The 27,689-nt window shown below is 39.1% G+C and overlaps 2 protein-coding genes and 1 long non-coding RNA gene across 6 annotated transcripts; 2 read left to right on the top strand and 1 right to left on the bottom strand.

Annotated features, from left to right (window-relative positions):
* Positions 1-124: 124 nt before the first annotated feature.
* LOC101744065 (aldo-keto reductase AKR2E4-like) lies at positions 125-27,569 on the top strand. Of its 2 annotated transcripts, XM_038016341.2 has the most exons (7): positions 143-544; positions 2,221-2,394; positions 21,827-21,943; positions 23,097-23,264; positions 26,219-26,253; positions 26,320-26,488; positions 27,333-27,569. In XM_038016341.2, exons 1-7 carry the CDS (start codon positions 470-472, stop codon positions 27,510-27,512), a joined length of 918 nt encoding a protein of 305 aa, XP_037872269.1. In that variant the 5' UTR covers positions 143-469; the 3' UTR covers positions 27,513-27,569. The 2 variants fall into 2 exon arrangements, with proteins under 2 accessions (XP_004922743.1, XP_037872269.1); XM_004922686.5 differs by lacking the exon at positions 26,219-26,253 and having other exon boundaries at positions 125-544; positions 26,285-26,488.
* LOC119629678 (uncharacterized) lies at positions 3,453-8,652 on the top strand. Of its 3 annotated transcripts, none has more exons than XM_062673119.1 (2): positions 3,453-4,605; positions 5,157-8,652. In XM_062673119.1, the coding sequence occupies exon 2, from the start codon at positions 5,302-5,304 to the stop codon at positions 6,283-6,285; it is 984 nt and encodes a 327-aa protein (XP_062529103.1). In that variant the 5' UTR covers positions 3,453-4,605; positions 5,157-5,301; the 3' UTR covers positions 6,286-8,652. The 3 variants fall into 3 exon arrangements, with proteins under 3 accessions (XP_062529103.1, XP_037872268.1, XP_037872267.1); XM_038016340.2 differs by having other exon boundaries at positions 3,454-4,605; positions 5,110-8,652; XM_038016339.2 differs by having other exon boundaries at positions 3,455-4,605; positions 5,104-8,652.
* Positions 11,260-13,090, bottom strand: LOC134200356 (uncharacterized). The gene is made up of 2 exons (XR_009975241.1): positions 12,458-13,090; positions 11,260-12,050 (listed from the first exon to the last, which is right to left on the bottom strand). It is a non-coding gene; the product is annotated as an uncharacterized LOC134200356 (long non-coding RNA).
* Positions 27,570-27,689: the final 120 nt, after the last annotated feature.

The following is a 27,689-nucleotide window of genomic DNA, read 5'->3' as shown; positions in this document are numbered from 1 at the left end:
GCCGTGGTAAAAATTCAAAAACTAACGGATTGGTTTCGAACAATTATTATTATAATTTTTCTGAGCTTTTAAACAACCAGATTTAAATTGATTAACTATTTACATCGCTATGATTTTGAAGCTGGTATCATTACTTTGCAGTTGCATTTTCAATCATTTAAATTGTACTCATACATAAATACGAAGTTTAATAATATGTTCTACTTGAGTTTCTTTTTTTTTAATGGCTGTAAATCTCAGGAATTAATTACAGCTGGTAACATTTATTACCGACAGCACTTGCAAAAGTTCAAAACTCAAAGAAAACTCCAGCGCTGATAGGATGACTGATAAATCTTGCCGTGCGGTCCTTGCAATAAAGACTGGCTCTAACAATTTAAAAAATTAAATAATCCTATTTAGTTTGCCTTACCGTTCGGACATCGACGAGATAATATATTTTTTTAACAATTAGTAATAAACTTTTAAAATGGTTGTAGATGTACCCAGTATTAAACTGTCAAATGGGCAAGACATGCCAATTTTAGGGCTCGGAACTTATGCGGTGAGTTTAAATTTGTAGTTAATTCACAATACTTAACCCAAGTTTTTGTTCAAAATTATTGACCTTGATCTATATACAAGATATAAAATTATCAGTGTTACAAGTGCTACCTACATAATTTTGGTACCTACATTATTTCTATTTTTAATTACAAAAGAATACCAATTTAAAAATAAAAGGTTCACAATATGAAATATTTTTATATTTATTTCCAAAATTAGTAGGATACTTATGCATTCGCCGAAATGGAACAATTATCTATAAATGTTGCCAATGTGTTAAAATATTTAATACATAAAATTTTCAAGTTGTTTAACTTCAGTTTCATACTTCCCAATTTCTTTTTAAATGGTCCAAACAAAAAAATGTAACTTATTTCAGAACCATGTTGGCTAGTGAGTGCTAAGAAACGTATTTTTTTTTTAAAACATATTGAATGTCATATTTCCATAAAAAATCGGCTAAGACGTGAAATAAATTACAAAATAGTAAATTGTAGTGATATTGAAAATCTATACGACAAAAGTCCAGTCAATAAGAGCTATGGAATATTTTTTTAAACAACAATCTGAACAGAATAAAACTAAGATACCAAACTTTTCGTAAAGAAATATCACTCAAATATTTTTGTCGTTAAAGCATTACTAAATTTTTTTTTTTTAGTAGTAACTTTAATGAATTAATCTGCTTTTTTAATTATAAGCCACAAAGATATTAAATTATTTTTTTGGTATAGATTATACATTAATTTTTTTCAATGACCCGTGAGGGCGCCAAGTGGGTTAAAACGGTTTTTAACTCTTAGACTCTCAACAGTTAGAACGCCTAGCTTTTAACGATTATCAGCATTGTACAACTCAGTTCGACATTATTTTAATGTTTTTGAATTCTAATTTTTTGATGATTTTTCTTCCTGAATGATGTATAAATATTTTAAAATTCGCTGTAAACAACATCGATATTGTATGCCGCCATTTTTTATTACATAGATTAATAAATGAGCTAGCGGTCCGTCTAGGGTAAAGTGGTAGAACTGGTCTCCTATCCTTCAAAACGGAACGCGCGAATACTTAGTGACAGAGATCGAACCAGTAAATAACAAACGCAATAAAATTTAACCGCCTAGGCGCCTGTGTGCTTAGTGCGAGTTTTTTAAAGTTCTCGATAGCGTAAAAGTTAACCTAAATTTTTAATGCAGTTGGAACAGCGCCCCTAGCGGCAAACGTATTAGAATTTTCTCGAACACCGGAAAGTCGCATACCTAGGTGACAAGAACCTTGGCCCCGAAAACTAAACATTTCCAATTATTATTATTATTTTTGTTTTTTCCTACCTAAGCTGAGAGCCTTGAGAGGCTATATCAGCGTAACCTTAACTAGTAGGTGAGCTCACGGGGCTCAAACCTGACGACGTTGCTAACACGAACCCTAGTAAGAGCCGTGCTTCGCAGAATGTACCACCGGATCGGGAACGCGACCCACTGAGAAGATCTGGCGAGAAACTCGGTGGGCTGTGTCTGAGGGTTAATTTACTCGTCGAGTCCTTCGTCGCAAGCGACGCATTTCCAATAATGAAATGGACTAAGATCGCGAACCACACTCCCTGACCCTGTAGAAGTGTAGACTAACGAAGCGATAAAGAATGACGAAAATTTTACCCAAATGCCAAACTTTCAGAGGAAACCAGAGCCTGGTCAAGTTTTGAACTCGGTGAGATGGGCCATCGACGCTGGCTACAGGCACATAGACACCGCGACCGTCTACAAGAACGAGGCTGAAGTTGGTGAGGCCATCAGCGAGAAGATCGACCAGGGTGTCGTCAAGCGGGAACAGCTTTTCGTCACCACCAAAGTCAGTCATTTTATTTATCCTACTAATATTATAAATGCGAAAGTTTGTAAGAATGTATGGATGTAGGTATGTTTGTTACTCTTTCACGCAAAAACTACTGAATGGATTTTGATAAAACTTTACAATAATATAGCTTAAACATCAGAATAACACATAGACTATCTATACTAATATATAAATCTACAGTGGTTTTTACGGATGTTCCGTTATAACCACTGAGCCGTGCATCCGATTGACTTGAAACTTGGTATCCATGTAGAAAATACATGTACTGAATGGATACGCTAATATTTATATGAGTGTTGGACTCCCTAATAATGACAATAAATATAATGTTAATTTTAAATGCCCAGCGAAGCGGGCGAGTACGGCTAGTAGCTTATACATCTGAATAACACATAGGCTATGATTTATATAGATATAGCGTGAATTACTCAAAATATAACGAAAAGTGTCAAGTAAAGTGTCAAAGAAAAAAATCTGCCATCTGTGAACTATTTTTGCGTGCGCCGTAAAAACCGTTGGAGTTACACGTATATCACATAAATTGGAAATGTTTATCTCAAATAGTCCTACAAAAAAGCCCGTGACAGCATATATTTATCTTTTATTTGTAAGCCGTTATGGCCAAAATAGTGAACCATGAATGTAAGAAGAAGAAAGATTAGAGATATTTTGTTTGGTATTGTCATGTCAAGGCTAGATTTGTTTAAAAGAACATTCAATAAGATCAATAATAAATGAAAGTTCCACAATCGAAATGAGGGCGGGTCGCTAGTTAGCTTTAGGTATCTAATACTAGCTGTACTCGCCCGCTTCGCTGGGAATTTGAAGTAACATTATTATTTATTGTCATTATTATTAGGGAGTCCAACACTCATAAATATTAGCCTATCCATTAAACACATGTATTGTCTACATGGATATCAAGATTCAAGTCAATCGGATGCATGGTTCAGATAAAGGAACATCCGTAAAAACCACTGTAGATTTATATATTAAATATAAGATAAAACTCGGTGTATTAGTGGTGAAGAAGGCGACTGTGCCTAGGTTCAAATCCTGCTGCAGGAACCTTTTTTTTTTAAGCTAAAACGCAGGTAACGAGCGACTTCCGCCATCAAGAATTAACTTCATGTAACAAAAAACAATTCCGTAAAATGTATTCAGTTACAAACTACCTTCATTATGTTCATAGCCTTTTTCAGTAAAACCGTTGCTTCAGAAGTACCTATTAGATGGATTAAAAACCTTAAAAATACTTTTATCATTTTTGTTTCGAGTAAACTATGAAGCTGTATCTACATATTAACTGGTGGTAGGACCTCTTGTGAGTCCGCGCGGCTAGGAACCACCGCCCTGCCTATTTCTGCCGTGAAGCAGTAATGCGTGTCGGTTTGAAGGGCAGGGTAGCCATCGTAACTATACTGAGACTTTAGAACTTATATCTCAAGGTGGGTGGCATTTGCGCTGTAGATGTCTATGGGCTCCAGTAACCACTTAACACTAGGTGGGCTGTCCACCCATCTCTCTATTAAAAAAAATGTATATATTGAAAATATTATTCAGTCTCCACTGAGAATTGTCTTCTCTGTATTTTTTATTTATTTTTATGTTCAACTTAAACACTCGCTTGAGAACTACATAAAGAAACCAAGGCGCCATCTCTAAGAAAGGCGCTTCGTCTTATGGCACAAATTACGATCTTCAGCAAAAGGAAAGAAACCGACAAAAAATAAATTACAAATTCTTTTAAAATCGTGTCTGGTACTTACTTCCAATATTAAATCAATCCAACATTTTCCATAAAATGATAATACCAAGTCCAGATCCCTTCGAAAGGGGGCAATAAAAACAAAATCTGTTGCTACTTCAAAAATAACATTTGAACTCATTACTTGTGTAAGGTTTGTTGTAAAATAATTAAAATAAAATTGGTCATGTTAAAGTTAAGGCAATTTTTGTATTGCCAAATAGCAACACTGTTGGTGGTAGCAATGCCAGTGGTGGGGTTGTGAGATAATAAAAAAGGCGGTAGTCTGAGAAACGGGAAGAGAAATCAGTGTATTCGGTAGTGAGCAGATGTCTAAAGATTGTAAAAGTGGAGTTTCAAATAAAGCAATACAGAATTAAGTAAACTACTGCAATCTGTGTATTATTTCCTGACTGTTGGAAGTGGAGTCTTACATCTCAGAAGTGCGGTCGCCTCACGTAAGTACATTTTTGAGTTTCTTGTTAATTTGACGTAATTATTTGATTCGAAAAAAAAAATGAATTAGAACCGCGCTGAGTACGGAGGTAGCTTCAAAGCTTAGCACGGGATAGCATCTTCTGCTGTATCTAGCCACTATTTTAATTCAGAATAACTGAGAACTAAAGTGTATCTAATGTTATGGTTATGTCACGTGTTTCAATTTAACTTAACGTTCAAATGTTTGTTGAGCTTCAACCACGAATTTAATAACTGGTTACGAACTTTATATAGTTATCATTCCACTAATTTTTGCTCGCTGTTCCACTCGCATGGTGGATCCGTCGATAAAACGCTGCCTATGCTTTTCATTGATATTTTCGTTTGGGGTAGGTGAAATAATTTTGATATGGGTGCGATGACTAAGAATTTATAGACAAACAATTGATCTCTCATATTATATTATTATAGGTTCAATTCACGTTCAATTTAGAATAACATTTTGCAACGTCTGCAAGTTCCAGAACATGAATAGAGAAGGCACACATCATTTGATGACACCCTCGCGCAGCCGTAAAGGAAGCCGAGGCGAAGCGGGTCCCAACCGATCTCGTACTCGCAGCCGTAGCTCTCGCACGTGCAGCCGGGCCCGGGAGCTGGAACTGTACCAAGAACGTATCCAGCGACTAGAACAGGAACTGCAGCAAGAGCGGGAGATGGTACGGCGACGCGAGAGAAGTACACGGCGCCCTTCAGCCGAGAGGCCACTTGCGACCTCTCTTCGTGCAGCTACAGAGGTGCGCCGGAGTGACGATGCGCGGCATGCAAAAGTCAACCATGAACGTCGTGCCACACATATCAGGTCACGTAGTCCTTCCTTTTCTACTAATGATGTTGTCAAAATAATACAGTCTATTAAGCACGGTCCCGAATCTCAACCGTTACCGCAGAACACACCGATGATTAATAAAAATATAGATCACAAGAATATTCTTCCAAATTTTGACCCTTCTGTTAAAAATCAGCGAATAGACGTGTGGCTGAAAAAGGTTAATGAATGCGCGTCGGTTTATGGTTGGGACGATAGGACTACTATACACTTTTCACTACAAAAACTTCAAGGATTGGCCAAGTTGTGGTTCGAGAGTCTAGATACGATCTTGTATACGTGGCAAGAGTGGCAAGATAAATTAATAAACGCGTTTCCTCACGAACTAAATTATGGCCAGTGCTTAGAAGACATGTTGAGACGAAAAAGCAAGCTTAATGAACCTATAGAGCAATATTATTATGAAAAACTGTCTCTGTTAAACCTATGTGGTATTTCTGGTAAGCGCGCTGTCGACTGCATAATTCACGGAATTAGTGACAGGACTATGAAGTCTAGTGCCTTAGCTTTGCGCTGTTCTCTTCCAGAAAATCTTTTACAATTTTTAATGAGTTGGGACACAGATCAATTGATTAATGATCAATCGCATTTGAGAAATAAAAATGCCTCTGACACTGAATCAAATTCTAAAAAGAATTCCGGTCAAGGTATTTATTGTTTTAACTGCAAACAGCAGGGGCATCCGTATTTACAGTGCCCAAAGCCGCTAGATAAATGTAACAAATGTGGTAAGATAGGACATAAAACGGAAACCTGTTTTAATCAGGAAGAGGGTTCCTCAATCGGTTTGGTGGTCTCTAAAAATAACTAGCTCTAGTGCAAAATTAACCGAAAACTTATCTTAACGACATTTTCTTCGAGTCGTATCACACATAAAATAGAGAACATTCAAGACAATATTCCCCATGAAAGGCTCTGGTTATAAGTTAATATAGTCCTCGGAGAGTATACCTTTTCATCTCGAAATTTGATGACGTACGTGCTAGTGTTCTGTAGGCTAGGTGACAATCTGATGTAATTCTTCGTTAATCAATCAAACATTACAGAACAATCGCATATCATTATTATGAAAAATTCAACTACTTAACGGTTTTTAAGCATGAATTCTGAACTGTCCCACTCAGATTTATATAAGGAATATGATAAATCCCTTGAGAGAAAATATGTAGCAAGTCTTGAGCAGCTGACATAGTTAAGATCTTAAGTAGATTATCTAAAGAATATTTTGAGTTATCTAATTATAAATCAGGTTCGTTCAGTCAGTCAGTCCGTCTCCCTGGGTTTGAGGGAATGGGAATGAAGCATAAAATGCTATATTCGATTTAATAAAGCCCTGGATACATGTCACGTCACTTAAACTTGGTGGATCAGTGGGAAGTAAATCTTTACTACTGACCGTGAATAATTCTAAGTGTTTAATAATTTTTGTCAATTACATTATTTAATGTCAATTATGTAATATTATTGTCAATTACTTTGTCAATTTAATAACAATAAATGGATGATTAAATGATACACATATATAACTGAATTGATGAAGCACTTACGCTACCGAATTATTCTTTCTTTGTTTACAGGTCAGGAGCGAGAATTGATCGGTTCGCACCTCGACCAGAAAGTCCTTGAGAATTGATTGGTTCAAGGCAAGACAGAAAATACTATAGCTGAGAATTGATGTTCAGGGCGAGACAGGAAATACTACAGCTGAGAATTGATTGGTTCAGCTTGTGTATTTCATAAAGTCCTTGAGAATTGATTGGTTCAAGGCGAGACAGGAAATACTACAGCTGAGAATTGATTGGTTCAGCTTGTGTATTTCATAAAGTCCTTGAGAATTGATTGGTTCAAGGCACACATTAACTGAGAATTGACTTGTCATGGCAGTTTCATAACTGAGAATTGACTTGGCATGGCAGTTTCATAATTGAGAATTGACTTGTCATGGCATTTTCATAACTGAGAATTGACTTGGCATGGCAGTTTCATAATTGAGAATTGACTTGTCATGGCATTTTCATAACTGAGAATTGACTTGTCATGGCAGTTTCATAACTGAGAATTGACTTGACATGGCAGTTTCATAATTGAGAATTGACTTGTCATGGCAGTTTCATAACTGAGAATTGACTTGGCATGGCAGTTTCATAATTGAGAATTGACTTGTCATGGCATTTTCATAACTGAGAATTGACTTGGCATGGCAGTTTCATAATTGAGAATTGACTTGTCATGGCAGTTTCATAACTGAGAATTGACTTGGCATGGCAGTTTCATAATTGAGAATTGACTTGTCATGGCAGTTTCATAACTGAGAATTGACTTGGCATGGCAGTTTCATAATTGAGAATTGACTTGTCATGGCAGTTTCATAACTGAGAATTGACTTGTCATGGCATTTTCATAACTGAGAATTGACTTGGCATGGCAGTTTCATAATTGAGAATTGACTTGTCATGGCAGTTTCATAACTGAGAATTGACTTGGCATGGCAGTTTCATAATTGAGAATTGACTTGTCATGGCAGTTTCATAACTGAGAATTGACTTGGCATGGCAGTTTCATAATTAAGAATTGACTTGTCATGGCATTTTCATAACTGAGAATTGACTTGTCATGGCAGTTTCATAATTGAGAATTGACTTGTCATGGCAGTTTCATAATTGAGAATTGACTTGTCATGGCAGTAACACAACTAAAAATTGGCTTGTTATGGCAGTTTACAACTGAGAATTTACTGTCTGTTTCGAAGAAATTTTGATATGTATAACTTTTAAGGAGTATTTTGTTTCACTTAAATGAAAAAATGTTAAGTGCCTCTTTTTTTTTTTGTTGTAATTTACTGTTAACGCTGTTACGCTGACGACTAATATTGGCCTAATGTAAGGTTACCACCTGGGTCATGTATGGGGACATACATGGTGTCAGGACGGTCGAATGTAAGGTTTGTTGTAAAATAATTAAAATAAAATTGGTCATGTTAAAGTTAAGGCAATTTTTGTATTGCCAAATAGCAACACTGTTGGTGGTAGCAATGCCAGTGGTGGGGTTGTGAGATAATAAAAAAGGCGGTAGTCTGAGAAACGGGAAGAGAAATCAGTGTATTCGGTAGTGAGCAGATGTCTAAAGATTGTAAAAGTGGAGTTTCAAATAAAGCAATACAGAATTAAGTAAACTACTGCAATCTGTGTATTATTTCCTGACTGTTGGAAGTGGAGTCTTACACTTGGATCTCTAAAAATACATCGAACTCATAAAACCTAAACATACCTATCTACGAGCGAAACAATCGCAAGGCTAATAACATTCTTGTTCCAATTTTATATAGAACTAACTAGAACCGAGCTTTCGGCCAACGCCAGCCTCAAGGGAATAGTCAAAAATAACACATTAGTGCCAATGTAAATTGAGTCGAACTTTACATTTGATTAGCTAAAGTACTTTATTGGCGCACTACGCATATGATACTTGCGATAGACATTTTTTTTTTCCTACCTATTCCAGCGTAACCTTAACTAGTAGGTGAGCTCACGGGGCTCAAACCTGACGACGTTGCTAACAAGAACCCTAGCAAGAGCCGTGCTTCGCAGAATCTACCACCGGATCGGAAACGCGACCCACTGAGAAGATCCGGCGAGAAACTCAGTGGGCTGTGTCTGAGAGTTAATTTACTCGTCGAGCCCTTCGTCGTAAGCGACGGGTTCGACGAGAACGGCGACCGCGCGATAGACAACCGAAGAACAATTAGAAAAAGATAATGAAGCGCACGGAAGCCATGTTGATTAAATTATTTTTACTGTAAGAAGGTAATTTACCTACTAAGAAGTTCTCTATTCCTAGGCCCTTTTTTTCGGCTCGCGATCTATATTTATAATTGGCCTCAAATTAGGATTCCCTTTGTTATGGTTACCAGAGACTACTAGAGACAAACACACTTATATAGGTTTAAATGTATCTGGGTCTGCGGAGGGACTTTGGTTCCCTCTGTATTTTGTACCGTATGTTCCACGGGGGGTGCTCTGAGGAATTGTTTGAGATGATTCCCTCATCTCCTTTTTATCATCGCACCTCCCGCCATCGGAGCAGATTTCATCCATATCATCTGGATCCGCTGCGTTCATCGACAGTGCGTTTCCAGAGGTCTTTTTTGCCACGTACAATCCAGCTATGGAATGAGCTCCCCTCCACGGTGTTTCCCGAGCGCTATGACATGTTCTTCTTTAAAAGAGGCTTGTGGAGGGTATTAAGCGATAGGCAGCGGCTTGGCTCTGCCCCTGGAATTGCTGAAGTCCATGGGCGACGGTAATCACTCACCATCAGGTGGGCCGTATGCCCGTCTGCCTGCAAGGGCAATAAAAAGAAAAAGAAAGATACATGTATAATAATAAACTGTATAATTATAACTGTATCTGCCTGCGGGATTTGAACACCGGCTCAGTCCCATTGCTCTGTCGTACACCGGGCGTTTTATCCCGCAGGGCACGAGGAATTTAAAACTTCAAAGAGTGTTATTGTTGAGCTTTAGTCTTTATTGATATTATTTATTAGTCGATGTTGCTGCACTATGCACTGGTGTCTCTATTGCCTTCAAGAACGTGTAACGAAATCTGTCATTTAGATAAATTATTTATGATTGGCTTTTGTTGTTCAAATCAATGTTAATTCCGAAAACGCTACCAAACTGCGTAAACAATATGAATTTAATTATTATGTGTTTTATCAGCTTTTTAAATATTCTACTCATGTTATTTTCTTTGAATACTTTTAAAACGCCTGCTACGGTTGGCAAAAAAAGAATGTGAACTTTTTTTTTTTTTTCAGACCCAATGTGTAACATGATTATATTTTGAAAGAATATTTTATTACAATCACTGAAGGTTCTTGCATTTTAAATCAATAGAATAGATCAAATTGTACACTCAATACATTCGTGCTTCGCAGTCGAAAAGGGCGGGTTTGCGGTACCTACCCGTGTCGATTTACTATACGTCCTATCACCAGTAAATGTCAATTGACTATGACAGCACACTGGTAAAATATTCATAGAACGGAAGATTAATTCTTCTACGAATCCTTTTCTTTCCTACCTATTCCTATTCGGTAGCCTAAAGGGCTATTCCAGCTATGCATTGGCTGGTAAGCTCACGGGGCTCAACCTGAGGGAGTTTAACACTGACCCTAGCAAGAGTAGTGTTCTGCGGAATTTGTCACCGGATCGGAATCGCGACCCTCTGCGAAGATCCGGCGAGAAACTCAGTGGACTGTATCTATTGGCTAGTTCGCTCGGCGAACTCTTCTTCGTGATTGATGAGGACGATGACCGGTGTTTTTTTTTTGTTTTTGTATTATTACAGTGTTATTCCGTTATGATGGAAGTCGTTGAAGAAAAGTTATTAGGTTCGTATTTCATTAGGAAAAGTAGCATTGGCTTCGAATGACACGACAGTACCGGGCGTTCTAATCTTAAGGTTTCGACTTGAAATGTTTTCTAATTACCCTTCTTCTTCTTACTTTCCTATTACCCTCTGCTGGGGTGTAGGGCTCGAATCAAATCCTTCCATTTACATCGGTCTTGGGCAGTCTGTTCTAGCTCCTCCCACGTCGTGTCCAAGACCCCTAGCTCCTGCTCCACCGAGTGACGCCAAGTCTAATTACACATTTAAACTTAATTAATATTTATCGAATTGCGCTGTGACTAACGCGGAATGTGTGAAACATATTTGTGATACATTCTTCAACTAGTAGGGGAGACCGGGGCAAGATGAGATAGCTAAGACAAAACTCGCTGTACAAAGACAATTATACTGTTTAATTAAATTCTTTAAGAAAATAAGTAACACTTATACATTTGTTTCTTAAAATTAATAATTTTATCAAGCAAAATCACAGAAGTTTTTTGACAAATAATGATTAACGATAATGTGGCGAATTTCCCGTCTTGCCCCATGGACGGGGTAAGATGGGAAATGCTACGGGGCAAAAGGAGTACGTATTTTAATCGGGCAGACAGCGTTCACAAATGTGTGCCTCGTCGTCTTCTTCATCTACTTCGGCACAGGAATCGTGTGCCCAACCATGACAAATACTGCAGATAGCCCAACCCTCGGTTGACTCTTAGTATTAGTAACCACAATAGATGCAGGCCCAGTCACCGTCCTCCTCTTAAGATGAACTATATTCCGATTCGATTTCTTGGGCGAGTCTTTTAGCTTGATGCTTGTTTTCAGTTATTTTTATCTTCTTATTTCCAACTTTGTGTATTCGTTTTTTACGCCAATCTTCTCCTGCCATGTCGGTTTCTTCATTAAGTGGGCTATCTATATGATTTCGCTGAGTCAACTGATAAGCTATTACACGAAGTTATTTTCCGGTTAACCGTGCTTCCTGCATACTTAGTAGTTACCGGAATCAATGTCGTCATCCACAGTATCACGAGCTTTTCTTACACGGCGGCGGAACATCATATGTAGCAGAGGCTCGAGGAAGCCCCGTCCTGTTATTAAGAACCCATAAGACCCGGAACTTCAGGGTCCCATTTGCCACGATCTGTTTTTCGTTTATAGTTCCGAACCACTGTATCTGAGAAAAAAACTTTGTGAGAAAAGCAACTATATATCTTGCTTATGTAGAAGTTACAACAATATGTACTTATACTCCTTTTTATACCACTAAGTCAGCAAAGAAGCTTACAGTTCGCCTGATGGAAAGCGGTTACCGTAGCCTATGGGCGCTTGCTTAACCAGGTTGCAATACTATCGATAGGTAAGTGGGTACACAGAAGAAATAATTTAAACCACAAGGAAGGGGCAAAACGGGATAGTATTCCGTTATGCCCCGATCATTGTGCCCCGACCCACATGTATTCAAATAAGTTGAAGCAATTCTAATCTTAAATCTTACCGGCGCAAAAATCTAATCTGAATTTAAAGTGTTATAGTACTAGAACACCCTGAGGATTAAAACATTATATTAATTCAAGTACTTACATGTCTGCATATCAGTTTCTTAACCAAAAACCGGATAAAAACACTTGCAAAATCAGTTTTTTTCCTATACAACGCAAAAACGAGATCCAATACGTTCGCTCTGCTCGGACGCATTTGCGCAGTCTGAATTTCGTGCAAATGGCACCGTTACCGGTCCGAACACGATTACCATTCATGAACAAAAGCTTATTTCCCGTCCTGCCCCGAACTTCATCTTGCCCTGGTCTCCCCTACTAGTACTCGCGTACTACTAGCATTACCCTAATCACCCTAATCACGATCAGCTCGTCGATTTGTAGACGTCGATACGGTAGACAGCGGCTAGGCTCTTCCCCTGGCATTGGTGAAGTCCATGGGTGACGTTAACTACTTACCTTCAGGGCTGTGTGCTCGTCTGCCTACTAGGGCAATAACAAAAAAGAAAAAAAAAAAGAGAAAGGAAACAAGAAAACAAACGAAAGGTTAATTTCAAATCAGAACTTCGGTAGTCTAATATTGTATATAATTCTAATATTGTAGGTTTAATTAATGTATCCAATTGACTAGAAACTTTTTACGAATTGTTATTGAAAGTTCATGGAAAGTTTTTAGCTCAATAATGCGTGCGTATTCTCAGCAAATCGATTTAATAAAACTCAAAGCCACAGAGAGGCGGCCACGATTCGCTAGTGCGTATATAAATAAATAGCTAAATATATTAGGAAATTCCAATGACAATTTTTTTTTTTTCATTAATAAATTGTAAAGTTTTCCATCGTACAACACGTGTCTTGAGTTGTTTTCGTTTTCTTGTATCAATTCGAGACTTCCTGGTTACGAGTTTTATATGAAGTTTTATTTTGGGATTTACACAACTAACTACTACCGCTAGATCGTGCGTGTACCTACACACCGAAATGACGGCCCTGAAAAATGCGTCTACTGATCCCTTCTCGATTCTAAACAATTTTTTTTATTGCTTAGATGGGTAGACGAGCTCACAGCCCACCTGGTGCTAAGCCCATAGACATCCACAACGTAGATTCGCCACCTACCTTGAGATATAAGTTCTAAGGTCTCACGTATAGTTACAACGGCTGCCCCGCCCTTCAAACCGAAACGCATTACTGCTTCACGGCAGAAATAGACAGGGTGGTGGTACCGACCCGCGCGGACTCACAAGAGGTCCTACCACCAGTGGGTAATTACGCAAATTATAATATGGAGATTTAACGATTTGATTTTTGAATGGCACGTTTTTGCATAACACCCTCATATTGATCCGATGATTAGCGATCGAGTTAAATGATTTGAAACAAAATCGTTTTTATTTTTACGTGCGTGGTGTTTGTGTTTAAGAGGCCCGGATCTGCGTACGGTTATAGTATACAGGGCGACGGTGGGGTGAATTCTTGACTCGGTATCTAATCCCGTGCTTCGCAAGGGGGCCATTGGATAATTAAGGGGGGCAATCACACTAGAACATTTGTATTAAAATTATTTCGAATTTGAATTTCAGTTTTTGTTATTATATGTTTTGAAATATTACTTACCGTGTTTTGATAATAATTTCATAGTGATTTCTTCCTAAAACCTATCATTTATGTTTGTTAAGTGAGCAAATAAATTTTTTTATGTTAAAAAATTATGTATGGGGGACATATAAATTTGTGAAATACTACAGCTTGGCATGATAAAAAAAAAGTCGGGAAACACTGATCTAATCAGAAAATGAACAAAACGTAGCATTTTATAGGACCTATAAATGTTTCAATGGCATATTTGAGTCGACTAGTATCAAAGCCGGCAATGTGACTTGTGGATAATTATTGGTAAATCAGAAAAACGAATTATTGACTTTGTATTCTATTGGCAGTCACAAAACTCTTCGGAACGACATCTTAGATAAATAACAGGTTAAGTATTAACCTTTATTTAATGCAGGTTTTGAACCGTATTCTTTGAAGGAGACGATTATATTCAAATCAATCTGTATTGAAATATCAATATTTTTTTTTTGTCCAAATGCACAGATTGCCACCTTTGATAATAGACGACTCATTTAAGGGAAGAAAGAAAATAGCCACAATATTCAAGTACATAGATCTTTTTTTTGCTTATATGGTTGGACGAGCTCGCGGCCTACCTGGTGTTAAGTGTGTATCGGAGCCCATAGATATTAACGACGTATATGCCGCCCTACACATGGAGACATGAGTTCCAAAGTCTCAGTTTTTACAGTTTAACGGCTGCCGGATGCTTCAAGCTGACACGCATTACTGCTTCACGGCATAAATAGGTAGGGTGGTGGTACCTACCCGCGCGGACTCACAAGACGTCCTACCACCAGTAATTACGCAAAGTATAATTTTGCGGGTTTTGATTTTTATTACACGATGCTATTCCTTCACCGTGGAAGTCAATTGTGAAGAATTGCTAAGTGCGTATTTCATTAGAAAAAATGGTACCTGCCTGCGGGATTCGAACACCGGTGCATCGCTAGATACGAATGCACTGGACGTCTTAACCTTTAGGCCGCGACAACATGTAAAATGATCGATGAAAATCTTCATGATTTATGAACTTGACTAGAAAAGTAGACAATGACGCGTTACGTTACTGGTGGTAGGACCTCTTGTGATTCCGCGCAAGTGGGTACCACCACCCTGCCTATTTCTGCCGTGAAGCAGTAATGCGTTTCGGTTTGAAGGGTGGGGCAGCCGTTGTAACTATACTTGAGACCTTAGAACTTATATCTCGAGGTGGGTGGCGCATTTACGTCGTAAATGTCTATGGGCTCCAGTAACCACTTAACACCAGGTGGGCTGTGAGCTCGTCGACCCATATAGCAATAAAAAAAAAACGTTCGGACGTTATAAGTACATAATGATTTCGAGTGGTTCGTAATCTGGAACGCGGTGTTTCGATGAGATCTGGCTGCCAATAAAACGTTTGTATAATTATCTTGAAGGCGTTTAATGCCTGTCTTATTCCATCAAAAATACAATGATCGAAGCGCGTGCTCCATCAAAAAGCGGCCTTGTTTCCGAAGTCTCGTGGACGCGTGTATTGATTCTTATAATTTTTTTATGTCCGAAATATTCAATCGTTATGAATGAAACCATTATCTTGAATAAACAGTCTGGATTCCTTGATACAGTTGAAAATAATATTCGGTTGCTAAGCCGCATTTATGGGTTTTGACAAGTTGTTATTCAGTGAGTCATCGGATCAAAACGAAGCTAGCTGGCGAACGCTCCTAATGGCGAACGCTCCTAATACACGCGATCGTTGCGAGCGTGTCTTTTATTACTACTGTAGCTGGAGTCATTAGGTCTCTGTCTACCCAGTTGGTCAACGGATCCTGTAAATATTTTGCAGTCATCGTGGCCTAAAGGATAAGACGTCCGGTGCAATCGTATCAAGCGATGCATCGGTGTTCAAATCCCGCTGGCAAGTACTAATTTTTGTAATGAAATACGTTTTTATTTATTTATTTTTTATTGCTTAGAAAGGTGGAAGAGCTCACAGCCCACCTGGTGTGAAGTGGTTACTGGGGCCCATAGACATCTACAACGTAAATGCGCCACCCACCTTGAAATATAATTTTAAAGGTCTCAGTATAGTTACAAGGGCTGCCCCCACCCTTCAAATCACACGCATTACTGGTACACGACAAATATAGGCAGAGCGGTCGTAACCCGTGTGAGCTCATAAGACTCCCTACCACGCCCTACCATGGACTCCGGTTAACGCTTAATATTAGATGGGCCGTGAGCTCGTCCACCCATCTAAGCAAAAAATTAATTATAAATATATTCATATTTATATTCTTTTTACAATCGATCAGTACACTGCGCTAAATTAATTTCCTTAGGCGATTCTTGTGGATATGAAGGTTGTCTGGAAGATATCGTTTTTAGAGATAAGACCGCCCGTTGTAACTTTCGTATTTAGTGTTTTGCATTTGTGCGTTATTTTATAAAAGATGTACAATTAAGTTTATTCATAAGATATAAGAAGCAAAATTATTATCACATTGTTCATATATATATATTTGTCGGAGACAGTCATTAGTTTGGTAGCTAAACGAAACGCAGCACGATTCCCGAGAGATGGCAGCACGATTGCAGTATCGTTGGAACCCTGCGAACTTCGTACTACAACAGAGCCTAGCCGATGGAGGCGCGTAGACGCCATCACACTTATACCAACCGCCTTCTTGAAGAGCGGTGCCATCGTCCTAAGAACTGTCATTCGTTTTCGTTTGCTAACGTCAAGAGAACATTTCTAAATTGTTCTAAGACAACAAACGTGACTGGTGTACTCAATATTTCTCTTAGCTCGATCACCCTATTCGCCCCTACGATGTCTGACGATAGTGTTGATAATTGTGGCTTCTCCGACATATATATAGAAATGCGATAGGTGCACCGCGTGTAATTTGTTTCCAAATGATTCTTGCCCACCTGATGGTTGTCTGGAAAAAAACGCTCTTAGCGATAAGACCGTCAATTGTATTTTTTTGTATTTAATGTTTCGCATTGTTTATTTATTTTGTGTACAATAAAGAATACTCTATCTGTTTCATACTCTATTCTATTATTCATCATCATCATTCTCTTGCCCTTCTCCCAGTCACCTGGGGTGGGCGCGACATGTTTTCTCCTTCCATACTCTTCTATCATATACCATTCACTTCCCTCTTACACATATCGTCTTTCACGCGATCCATCCATTTCTTCTTAGGTCTACCTCTTCCTCTATATCCTTCCACATTCATAGTTAACACTCTCTTACCAACCTCATTTTCATTTCGTCTCATCACATGTCCATACCATCCCAAACGCGCACTTCTCAGCTTCTCTGTCACAGGTGCCACTTTCAGACTTCCTATAACATATTCATTCCGTATTCTATCCATTCTCGTTATCGCATCTCTGCTGCATGCAATCGCCTTTCATCCAGTCTACTCTATTATTATACTCTATACCAGGGGCTCCCAAACTTATTTTATCTACTACCCACTTTGAGAATAAATTATTATTTAGCGCCCCCCATTTTTTTACCTACTTAAAAACCACTATAGCGAGAACTCAGTCGGTGTCTAAGAGTCCTGCTAAATGAAATTACAAATCGTCTGCCAAGCCTCTACACAACACCTCCATTTTTTTTCTGGGTCTCTTACCGCCCCCCTTTATGCTTGCAGCGCCCACAAGGGGGCGTTATCGCCCACTTTGAGAAAGGCTGCTCTATACTATTAATATTGCCAATAATTAAATTTTCCTTAAATTGACGACCAAAGTAAAACATAACGTTTTCATCAAATTTAACTGCATTATTTATTGTGTTTCGAAATAAATGTAGGCACTTAAACCTAATCTCGGTCACGAAATTATTTAAGTGTCTTTTTTTTATTTTTTTTTATTTAACGATCGTTTTTATTATCTGTCTATGGCCACTTTTAATGTTTTTTATTTAGCAACGTTGACGTCAGATAAGCGGTCGCTCGGATAACTCATGCCAAATCCGCAGGGTAAGAGAACATGCTTCGACGAGCCCACATCATTTTGGTTGAGGTCTAGTACAAAAAGAAGAATGTGGTATTCTTATTAAAAAAAAAATAATGTTTAAAAATCGTTTATCGGGCATCATTTATTTATTTATTTATTTAGACACACCAACAGCAATACACACAAAACATTCAAGCTTAAAATTAACATGTATAAAATTAAATACTGGTATGTAAGCCAGTTACAGGCATGTACAGCAATCTCTTATAACACACTATGACATGTTACAGCAATATATATATTTGAAAACAACATGAAAACAAGAGCTAACTACACACACTACTAACTTCACAGATTACTAAATAAGAAATAATGCACATATTTATATAGTAAAAAATTATATATAAAAATTATAAAACTATAAAAAAATTAAAAAAGTCGAGCGCGGCAATGCAAAAAATATAAATACATAGAACAGACTGCGCAATGTAATCAGAATGACATTCTCTCATCAATTATAAGCAAAGGAACTTGGATACTAGTTTGTTTTTGAGACCAGGACACGTGTCGTTAAAAATGTCAATGCCGTCAATTAATGCACATATTTGGTTAAATTCACTACATATCTTTGATAAAGGCGAATATCTAAAGAGGTTTGTTCTACTTGCGGGAATATGGAAAATTTCAGTAATCATCACAAACATTTTCATAAGTGTCCGTCCGTGAAAAACCGTTCCTTCAAGTTTTCATCATCATCATCATCAGCGCACTGTCGTCCACTGCTGGACATAGGCTTCTCCCAATCCACACTACTGAGCTCGGTCTGCGGTTCTCCTCATCCACCGTTCGGAGGTCATTGCCCCACCTAGCCAGGGTTAAGTTTTATTATCACTTAATTTCGTGCTTTGGGTTTCGCATTTATAGAGAGCACTAAGCTCATGTAGGTAATGTTTATTATATCTTTAAATAAATTCAAGCGCAGTGTTCGCTTGAGTTGGAATAAGCGCTTTGATGGTGGCCGGGCGAATTGTGAGCATCTGCCTGATTCTAGCGCGAAACAGCATTGCGTTTCGGTTTGAAGGTAACGGTAGCCGTTGTACTATAGAACTGAGACAGAACTCATGTCTCAAGGTGGTGGGATTTACGTTGTCGATGTCTATGGGCTACGGAAATCACTTAACACCAGGAGAGTCGTGAGCTTGTCCAATCATATAGGCAAAAAAACGAATATCCGTGTATTTTAATATTGTAGCAACTGTCTTTTTTCACTTAACTAAGCCTATACGATACTAAGCATAGATTATACACTTAATATATTCGAATACTAAGCAATAATAAAATATTTGACACATCTAAATGTTAATAGGGATGTACTACTTTTTGGTATTACTATTATTAAGATATGGTTAGAGAAATAACTAAGATCTAAAACTACTAAAGCCAGAGAAATTTCCCTAACCACCGTTCGACGTTAACTTTGATGGTAACATACAATTAGATAGAAATATTTATTTAGGAATTAATTAGAAGTTTTTGAAGAGGATATGGAGTGGACATTATATTTAAATGATCTATTATAACATTACTATGAAAACAGTAACATAAATAAAATAAAAAAATAAAAAAAGCTATTGAACAAAAGTGAAATTTAAATCATTCGTGTCATCGGTAACATTTTTCTCCAAGGTTAAGGTTTGAGGTTAATGCTATTTTGACAGCTCGATTACGTCAGTAATGGCGCGTAAAGCGTATTAATAATATTTAGGTTAGGTATTAAAATACGCAATGTTGCCGGGCGTGTCTCCGTGACTCTTCGGTGTCTATAAACATCTTTACGTAAACTTTGCTTCGTTAGTATTAAGAGTTCAAAGTTTTACATTAGTATAACTAGTTGACCCGGCAGACTTCATAGTGCCTCAATCGATAAATAAAAGACCTAAACTTTTATATAAAAAAAACTTAAAACAAAAGGAATCCGTCTGATGACGGGAGGGACATCAAAGGAAAAACAAAATTTTCATATTTATCTACCTTTTAAACCTTCTCTGGACTTCCACAAATAATTCAAGACCAAAATCAGCCAAATCGGTCCAGCCGTTCTCGAGTTTTAGCGAGACTAACGAACAGCAATTGATTTTTATATACATATATAGATTATTTTGCGATCCTCCAAACCGGAAGGAAGGTTGCTTCGTTGCAAAAACATGGCGGCACATATTATTATGTAGTAGGTGTATTAACAATCCAATCCGCAATCGGTATTTACAAATATTAATTCAGCTGGTTTCGTTTTATCTTACACCAGGTTATTCTTTGATCGTGAAAGTCGTCCGTGAGCATGTTAGGTAGTTATTTAATTAAAAAAATTAATCTTGGTGGCATATTTACTAGTGGTAGGACCTCTCGTGAGTCCGCACGTGTAGGTACCACCTCCCCGCCTATTTCTGCCGTGAAGCAGTAATGCGTTTCGGTTTGAAGGGTGGGGCAGCCGGCATACTGAGACCTTTGAACTTATATCTCAAGGTGGGTGGCGCATTTACGTTGTAGATGTCTATGGGCTCCAGTAACCACTTAACACCAGGTGGACTGTGAGCTCGTCCACCCATTTATGCAATAAAAAAATAAAAAATATGAAACCAGCATACTCGCGTGATTCGATACAAGTATACGAGTGCAATGCGCGGCTGAACAATAACGCAATTGCTATTAAAACATTCAAGTCCTGATTCCTTCGAAGCCCCAAAGTTCTATAGCATTCTCAGACGAGATCCGACTCTGGAAGGGACTGTCTTCTACAACGCGTTACCACTGTTCCCTTAATCAAACATATTTTTAATACGCTTTTATTAGCTTCAGACGGATATAATATGTTTGTAACGGAATCTTTGAACGTGATTTTGACCCCCTTCAAAATGTCCGATTAACTCGAAATTAGGTATACTCATTAAGGACCGATGACAATTCAGTATTAAAAAAAAAGATATGGTGTCGTGGGACACCAGGTAGGAACGAAGTTCCTTCGGCTAATGTAGAACCGACACAATTTGCAAAAAAAAAATCATGCTCAATTTTATGTTGGTTTTCTTGATTTTTCTCTTAAATTTTGCTGATTAGTTTTTATTTAAGTACAGGAAAGTATTTAGGAAATTCAGTATTTTAGGAAATAATAAATTACGTAAAATAAAAATAAAATCGTAATTCAAATTATCAATTAAAATAACAAAATATGTCTCTTTATTTTTGTTTGACAACATAAAATTACATAGAAATAGAAATAATTACAAAATAGAGAGAGAAGGGATGAGAGAACGAAAAGAAAGAGAAAGGTATTATACACTACTCGCTTGGTTTTACTATCACATTTTTTTCAGTTCGGTCGCGCAGCAAAATCCCTATCCCCTCCAAGCCTGCCGTAAGGAACTTCGTTCCAATATTGAAAAACTTTTAAATTCAACTAAAAAATGAAAAATAAATAATAGTTTAAAAAAACTAACAAAATACGCTTTTATATAAAATCCAACTAAAAAATAGAATATAAATTGTAATAAATTTGAATTAAAAATAGTGTAAGAAAAAAAACATTTTATTGTAGAAAAGCGTGGGGTGCTTTTCAGGATATTATCAAAATAATCCTTCTACTCATATCTGTTCATAAAATATTTATAACTACTGATACCATCCACCCTACGCTTTTTTTTACAATAAAATCATTAATTCTTAGACTATTTTCAATTCATATTTATTAAAAATTATTATTAAATAAATCGCGTCGATACGCAACTGTTTGGCCCTGACATTAATATTGTCATCGCTATTACCTATAAACAACAGCGTAACTTGTTGTTGTATTGTGTTTAATTGAACAATTATTTCTCAGTTATGGAACGATAAGCACGCGAGGTCTGATGTCCTGCCGACACTGAAGGAGTCCTTAGCAAAACTGCGTTTGGACTACGTCGATTTGTATCTGGTGCACTGGCCTGTGTCTGTCAACGTAAGTATTCTCTGCAGCATCAGGTTCAAGGGAGCTGGTAAAATATATCGACGCTTGAAAGGCAAACGTGACTAAGCGACAATGCGTGAACTTTACAGTAGACTAATTTAAAGTTGAAATACCTGAAAATAAAATCTATTTTAACGAATCTAGCTGTAGGATTGAAATGATTTTAATAGACCTAGAAATATATTTTTTTTGCGCATCGAATATGGTTATTGTCTATCATTTATGTATAAAGCAGTTATTGTCGCTTAGTCACGTTTGCCTTCAAGCGTCGATATGTATTAAATAAAAAGTGTTCATGCTTGATGGACAGACAAACTTAAAGATTATCGGCTGCCATAGACACCTTTACACATGAGTCCGAAGCCTCAATTGTATTGTGAAATTTGTATTACACATACTTTTACTAGGATCGGTACTGTCATACCACACGGGTTGATATCACGAATTTGCCTATTTCTACCGCGAAGCATTCATGCGTTCTGGTTTCGAAGGGTTGGGGTCAGTCTTTATATAACATAATTGAAACTGCGACCCCATGTGTCAAGGTGTGTCGCTATATTCACATTGTGTTCTGGGTTTTATATATATAGTACTAGTTCACATTAATTCACATTAAGTCACACAATGTGACATAAAGTCACATTAATATATAGATAATATGTATAATTAGTATCGCCTGTAGCCTGGATTCATTTTCTTTCTCAGTTCCTGTTAATATTATAATGCTTGTACACTACCAAAATATTATAAGTGTGTATAAAAATCAGTGTATTTGAGTTATTTATTTTTGAATGCACATTTCCCGTTATTAGGAGAATAAATAACGAACTACAACTATGTATATAATTTTGTAACTTTTTTATTGCTTAGATGGGTGGACGAGTTCACAGCCCATCTGGTATTAAATGATTACTGGAGCCCATAGGCAACTACAACGTAAATGCACCACCCACCTTGAGATATAAGTTCTAAGGTCTCAGTATAATTACAACGGCTGCCCCACCCTTCAAACCGAAACGCATTACTGCTTCACGGCAGAAATAGACGGGGCGGTACCTACCCGTGCGGACTCACAAGAGGTTCTACCACCAGTAATAACTATATATATATATATAACAGTAATAAACTAAATAATCAACTATAGGACAAAGGTGAGGATCTGGCGATCGATCACCTCGACACGTGGAAGGGCATGGAGGAAGTCCTGGCACTGGGCCTCACGAAGGCCATAGGAGTCTCCAACTTCAACGAGGAGCAGCTCGAGAGGTTGCTCAAGGAAGCCACTGTTAAACCAGTCGTCAACCAAGTCGAAGTGAGTTATTTATTTTTAACTAGCCGACCCGGCAGACTTCGTAGTGCCTCAATCGATAAATAAAATACCTAAACTTTTGTATAAAATAAACTTAAAACAAACAAAAGGAATCCGTTCGACGGGGGACACATCAAAGGAAAAACTAAATTGCTATTTTTATTTAATTCAGAGCATTTTCATATTTATTTTCACTTTTTAAACCTTCTCTGGACTTCCACAAATAATTCAAGACCGAAATTAGCCAAATCGGTCCAGCCGTTCTCGAGTTTTAGCGAGACTAACGAACGGCAATTCATTTTTATATATGTGTATAGATTAATATCGCTAAATTTTTTTTTGTTTTTTAACTTATCCACCGCGTCACTCTCATTTAATATAACTTTCCTTCTTAACGCTTTGGTATTTTTATCGCATAGATCACGGTGGTGCTAGTTCGTTATCGCAGTAGAATAGACGGGAATTTCCGCACTCTATGTTAAAAACGTGAGCTCTAAGTCGCAACGGTCTAGTTAACGTGTTTTTGGACGGTTGAGTATCCGGCTCGCCTGATAATGAGTGGTTACCGTGGGTCACGGACGTCAGTAAAGCCAGGGACTCCCCCCAACCCGCCGCCTGCCGCTACAACACTACACAGTACTGTATTGGTGGTAGGACCTCTTGTGAGTCCGCGCGGGTGGGTACCACCGCCCTGCCTATTTCTGCCGTGAAGCAGTAATGCGTTTCGGTTTGAAGGGTGGGGCAGCCTTTGTAACTATATTGAGACCTTAGAACTTATATCTCAAGGTGGGTGGCGCATTTACGTTGTAGATGTCTATGGGCTCCAGTAACCACTTAACACCAGGTGGGTTGTGAGCTGGTCCACCCATCTAAGCAATAAAAAAAAAATCTCCGGTCATCGTTCTCATCGAACCCGTCGCTTGCGACGAAGGGCTCGACGAGTAAATTAACTCTCAGACACAGCCCACTGAGTTTCTCGCCGGATCTTCTCAGTGGGTCGCGTTCCCGATCCGGTGGTAGATTCTGCGAAGCACGGCTCTTGTTAGGGTTTGTGTTAGCAACGTCATCAGGTTTGAGCCCCGTGAGCTCACCTACTCGCCCGGTTACGCTGGCATAGCCTCTCAAGGCTATCTATCAGCTTAGGTAGAAAAAAAATTAAAATATCTACCTATACATTTACTTTAAGCCACATATGATTTATTAGTTTGTTAAGGGAGAACAAATGAGTTAGAAATTCAATGTAACAATGAAACATCTTCGTTTATTAGGTACATATGTATTTAAATTACTTTAGAAGCCTTCGCGGACACGTAGTCAGAGTCACGTATCAATGACATGTTTGATAAGTTTAACAATAGAGAGAATATTTTAACGAAATAATTATAAGACGTTGAATAAATAAGACCGCACGCTTAAAGTATTAAAAGCGTGTTTTGTTTAGTGAACTAACAATATGGCTTATGCGGAACTGAAGAGTAATATTCTGTTGTAATTGTTGTCGTTGGAATTTGTAGGTATTTATTGCGTTGATTTGGTGATAGCGCTGATGGTTAGGTTAGGTATCAGTTGTTAGGCGTATGCGTTGCGACGTCCGCAGCGCGCGATTGCGGTCAGGTCGGTTCGCGGGTAATGCATCGTCTCGTTCGAGGCGGCGTGCGTGCTCGCCGGGACGCCTCCCTGGGACCCGGAAGCGGAGGCGCTCGCTGCGGATTACGCGTGGCGATACGATCTCCGCTCTAGGGGGGAGTCGCGTCCCGGCGCGGCGGAAGTTCGAGCGCGGAAACTTCAATCTCGGCGTGCCGTGCTCGAGGCGTGGTCTCGCCGCCTGGCGGACCCCACCTACGGGTCGTCACCCGGATTGGGTGAATCGCGACCGAGGACGTCTCACCTTTCGAACGACGCAGGTGCTCACGGACACAGCTGTTCGGTCGCTAACTGCACCTCGTCGCCCGGAGGGTGCCGACGCCGAAGTGCCACCACTGCAGTGGCTGCAACGAGGACACAGCGGATCACACGCTCGCGTACTGCAGCGCCGCGTCCTCGTTGCGAAAATAAGATCGGAGTTGTCGCTTCCGATCGCCGTGGATTCGCTGCACGGCAGACGATACTTGACTTTGCAAGTCCACCATCTCGCAGAAGGAGGCGGCGGAACGAGAGAGGGAGAGCTCTTCTTCCCTCTCGGCGCCGTGCCGCTGCCGCCGAGCCGGGGGCCGGAGGAGGACGTTCGTCCAGCTCCGGCCCCTGTGAGGAGGCAGTCTCCTCCCGGTGATGATCATGGGGCGACCTGAGGGTGTCGAGGCTGCGCGGCACGCTACCGTGCGGTTCGCATTTTCGTCGTCGCTGTCGTCGCCGAACATACTGTGGAAGAGCTACCCGGTCAGCGGTGTATCGCGTTCCGACCCGACAGGCTGGTTCTGGCCCAGCGGGGTATCCCAGAACACCAGCGGCATCGCCCGGGCGGCCTGGCAGGGCCGCCGTACCGCGTGTTGACCGCGGGAGCCCCCCTACTCTGACCGGGTTCTGACCCTGGACGGAGATCGCACGTCGGGTGTAAGAGTGCAGGGGAGTCGTTTAGTGGGTGGGGCCTAAAATTCCTTGAGCCCGCGGTCTGCTCCTAACACCTTGCGGATAGTCAAGTCCCACATACCCCGCGCGCCCCCTAGGCGCCGGGAGTTCGTAGGAGGTTCAGCAAATGAACGGCACGAAAAAAAAAAAAGGTCTCAGTTATAGTTAGTTGTAACTATATGGATAATAACATGTACTTTTAGGTTAGGAATATTATGTTTTTTTTTTAATAATCAATAAAGTTACTATACTGAGATAATAGAACTTATATCTCAAGGTGGGTGGTGGAATTTACGTTGTAGATAGTAAGTAGGCAGCGGCTGCTACCTGCCTGTTGCTGTTGACAGTTAATGTTAATTGTGTTTTAGTGTTCAATAAAGAATTTTTTTTAGATAAATCCCACACTAACTCAGCACAAACTGGTGAGGTTATTATGTATATTTTCTCTTCTCTCTCAGATCAACCCAACACTAACTCAGCACAAACTGGTGAGGTTCTGCCAGGAGAGGTCGGTGGTGCCGGTAGCGTATACTCCGCTCGGTCTGGTCTCGGACGCCCGGCCAGAGTTCGCGGGCCTCGACGTCATCAAAACCGACCCGAAGCTGGGCGGACTAGCCGACAAGTACGGAAAGACCAGGGCTCAAGTCGCCCTTAGGTATCTGGTGAGTGAATGACATAGTCATTTGTTTTAGTCGACCGTGTGACATAGGTCTCTCTCAAGGCCCGTCTCCAGCCGTCGCCTGCTGTTCTGTGTATATCGTCATTCCGGTAACAAACTGGTCGTCTTGCATTACATGTAGTATATGTATATGTTTGTTAAAATTAAATACGATTTACGTGAATCTACTTAGGTTTTAAAAATATAGGTTTGTTAATTTGTTCGTTGATGTACTTTAGAATGTTGTGCGATTGCGTTGAAGATGTCTACATTTGTCTGACATAGGACTACTAGCGAAGTCGTTACGGTCTATGGGATGAGACGTACTGTCTAATGGTATAAAGCGACGCGTAAGGCAAAGGCCTAGGTTCAAAACTGCCGGCTAAACTCTAGGAACAATAAAACAACCCTATGATGACATAAAACCAGACCTACAATTCATAGTCATATCTGTCTCTGCCACAAAACGGTTAACCGTTGTCCGAGTGTGAAGTCGACCTCACGTTTCAAGGGTAGCGGCGGCAATTCGGTACTTCATGTGTGTGCTTAGTGCAAGTATTTTAAGGTTCTCGATAGCGTAAAAGTTAGCTCATATTTGTATGGAATGAGATTTTTGCGTACGTTTGCCGCTAGGGGCGCTGTTCCAACTGCATTAAGTTAACTTTTACGTTCTCGATAGTGTAAAAGTTAGCTCATATTTGTATCGAATGAGATCGTTTGCGTACGTTTGCCGCTAGGGGCGCTGTTCCAACTGCATACAAACTTGAGTTAACTTTTACGCTATCGAGAACGTTAAAAAACTCGCACTAAGCATATAGTTCATAACGTAACGCGATCCCTTTGTCCAGACCCAACGCAACATTCCCGTTCTACCGAAATCGTTCACGAAGTCCCGGATCGAACAGAACATCGATATATTCGACTTCACGTTGACCGATGACGAGATGGCGCTTGTCGACGGCTACAACATCGACCACCGCTGCGTACCCTCGAAGGCGTTCGCCCATTTGAAGAATTATCCGTTTTAAATCAACATTCAATTATTTTAATATTTAAATGTTTTAATACAATATCGTTGTTATAAATAATCGTGTTTTCATTTTTTTCCCCATACCCATATTAAATCAAATCAAATCAAATCAAATCAAAAAAATTTTATTCAACATAAATGAAAGTACATACTTGTTGAACGTCAAAAGAACTAC

The sequence above is a fragment of the Bombyx mori genome, chromosome 16 (assembly GCF_030269925.1).
Source record: "Bombyx mori chromosome 16, ASM3026992v2".
NCBI classification, from domain to species: domain Eukaryota; kingdom Metazoa; phylum Arthropoda; class Insecta; order Lepidoptera; family Bombycidae; genus Bombyx; species Bombyx mori.
Note: the sequence above shows the minus strand (reverse complement) of the source record. Positions and strands in the feature narration are given on the sequence as shown.

Excerpts from the sequence above, each read along its gene's own strand:
- LOC101744065 (XM_004922686.5), top strand. The coding sequence starts at position 470 with ATGGTTGTAGATGTACCCAGTATTAAACTGTCAAATGGGCAAGACATG. Across the intron at positions 545-2,220 it reads TAGGGCTCGGAACTTATGCG|AGGAAACCAGAGCCTGGTCA; the intron begins GTGAGTTTAAAT and ends CCAAACTTTCAG. Across the intron at positions 23,265-26,284 it reads CAGTCGTCAACCAAGTCGAA|ATCAACCCAACACTAACTCA; the intron begins GTGAGTTATTTA and ends CTTCTCTCTCAG.
- LOC119629678 (XM_038016340.2), top strand. The coding sequence starts at position 5,113 with ATGAATAGAGAAGGCACACATCATTTGATGACACCCTCGCGCAGCCGT.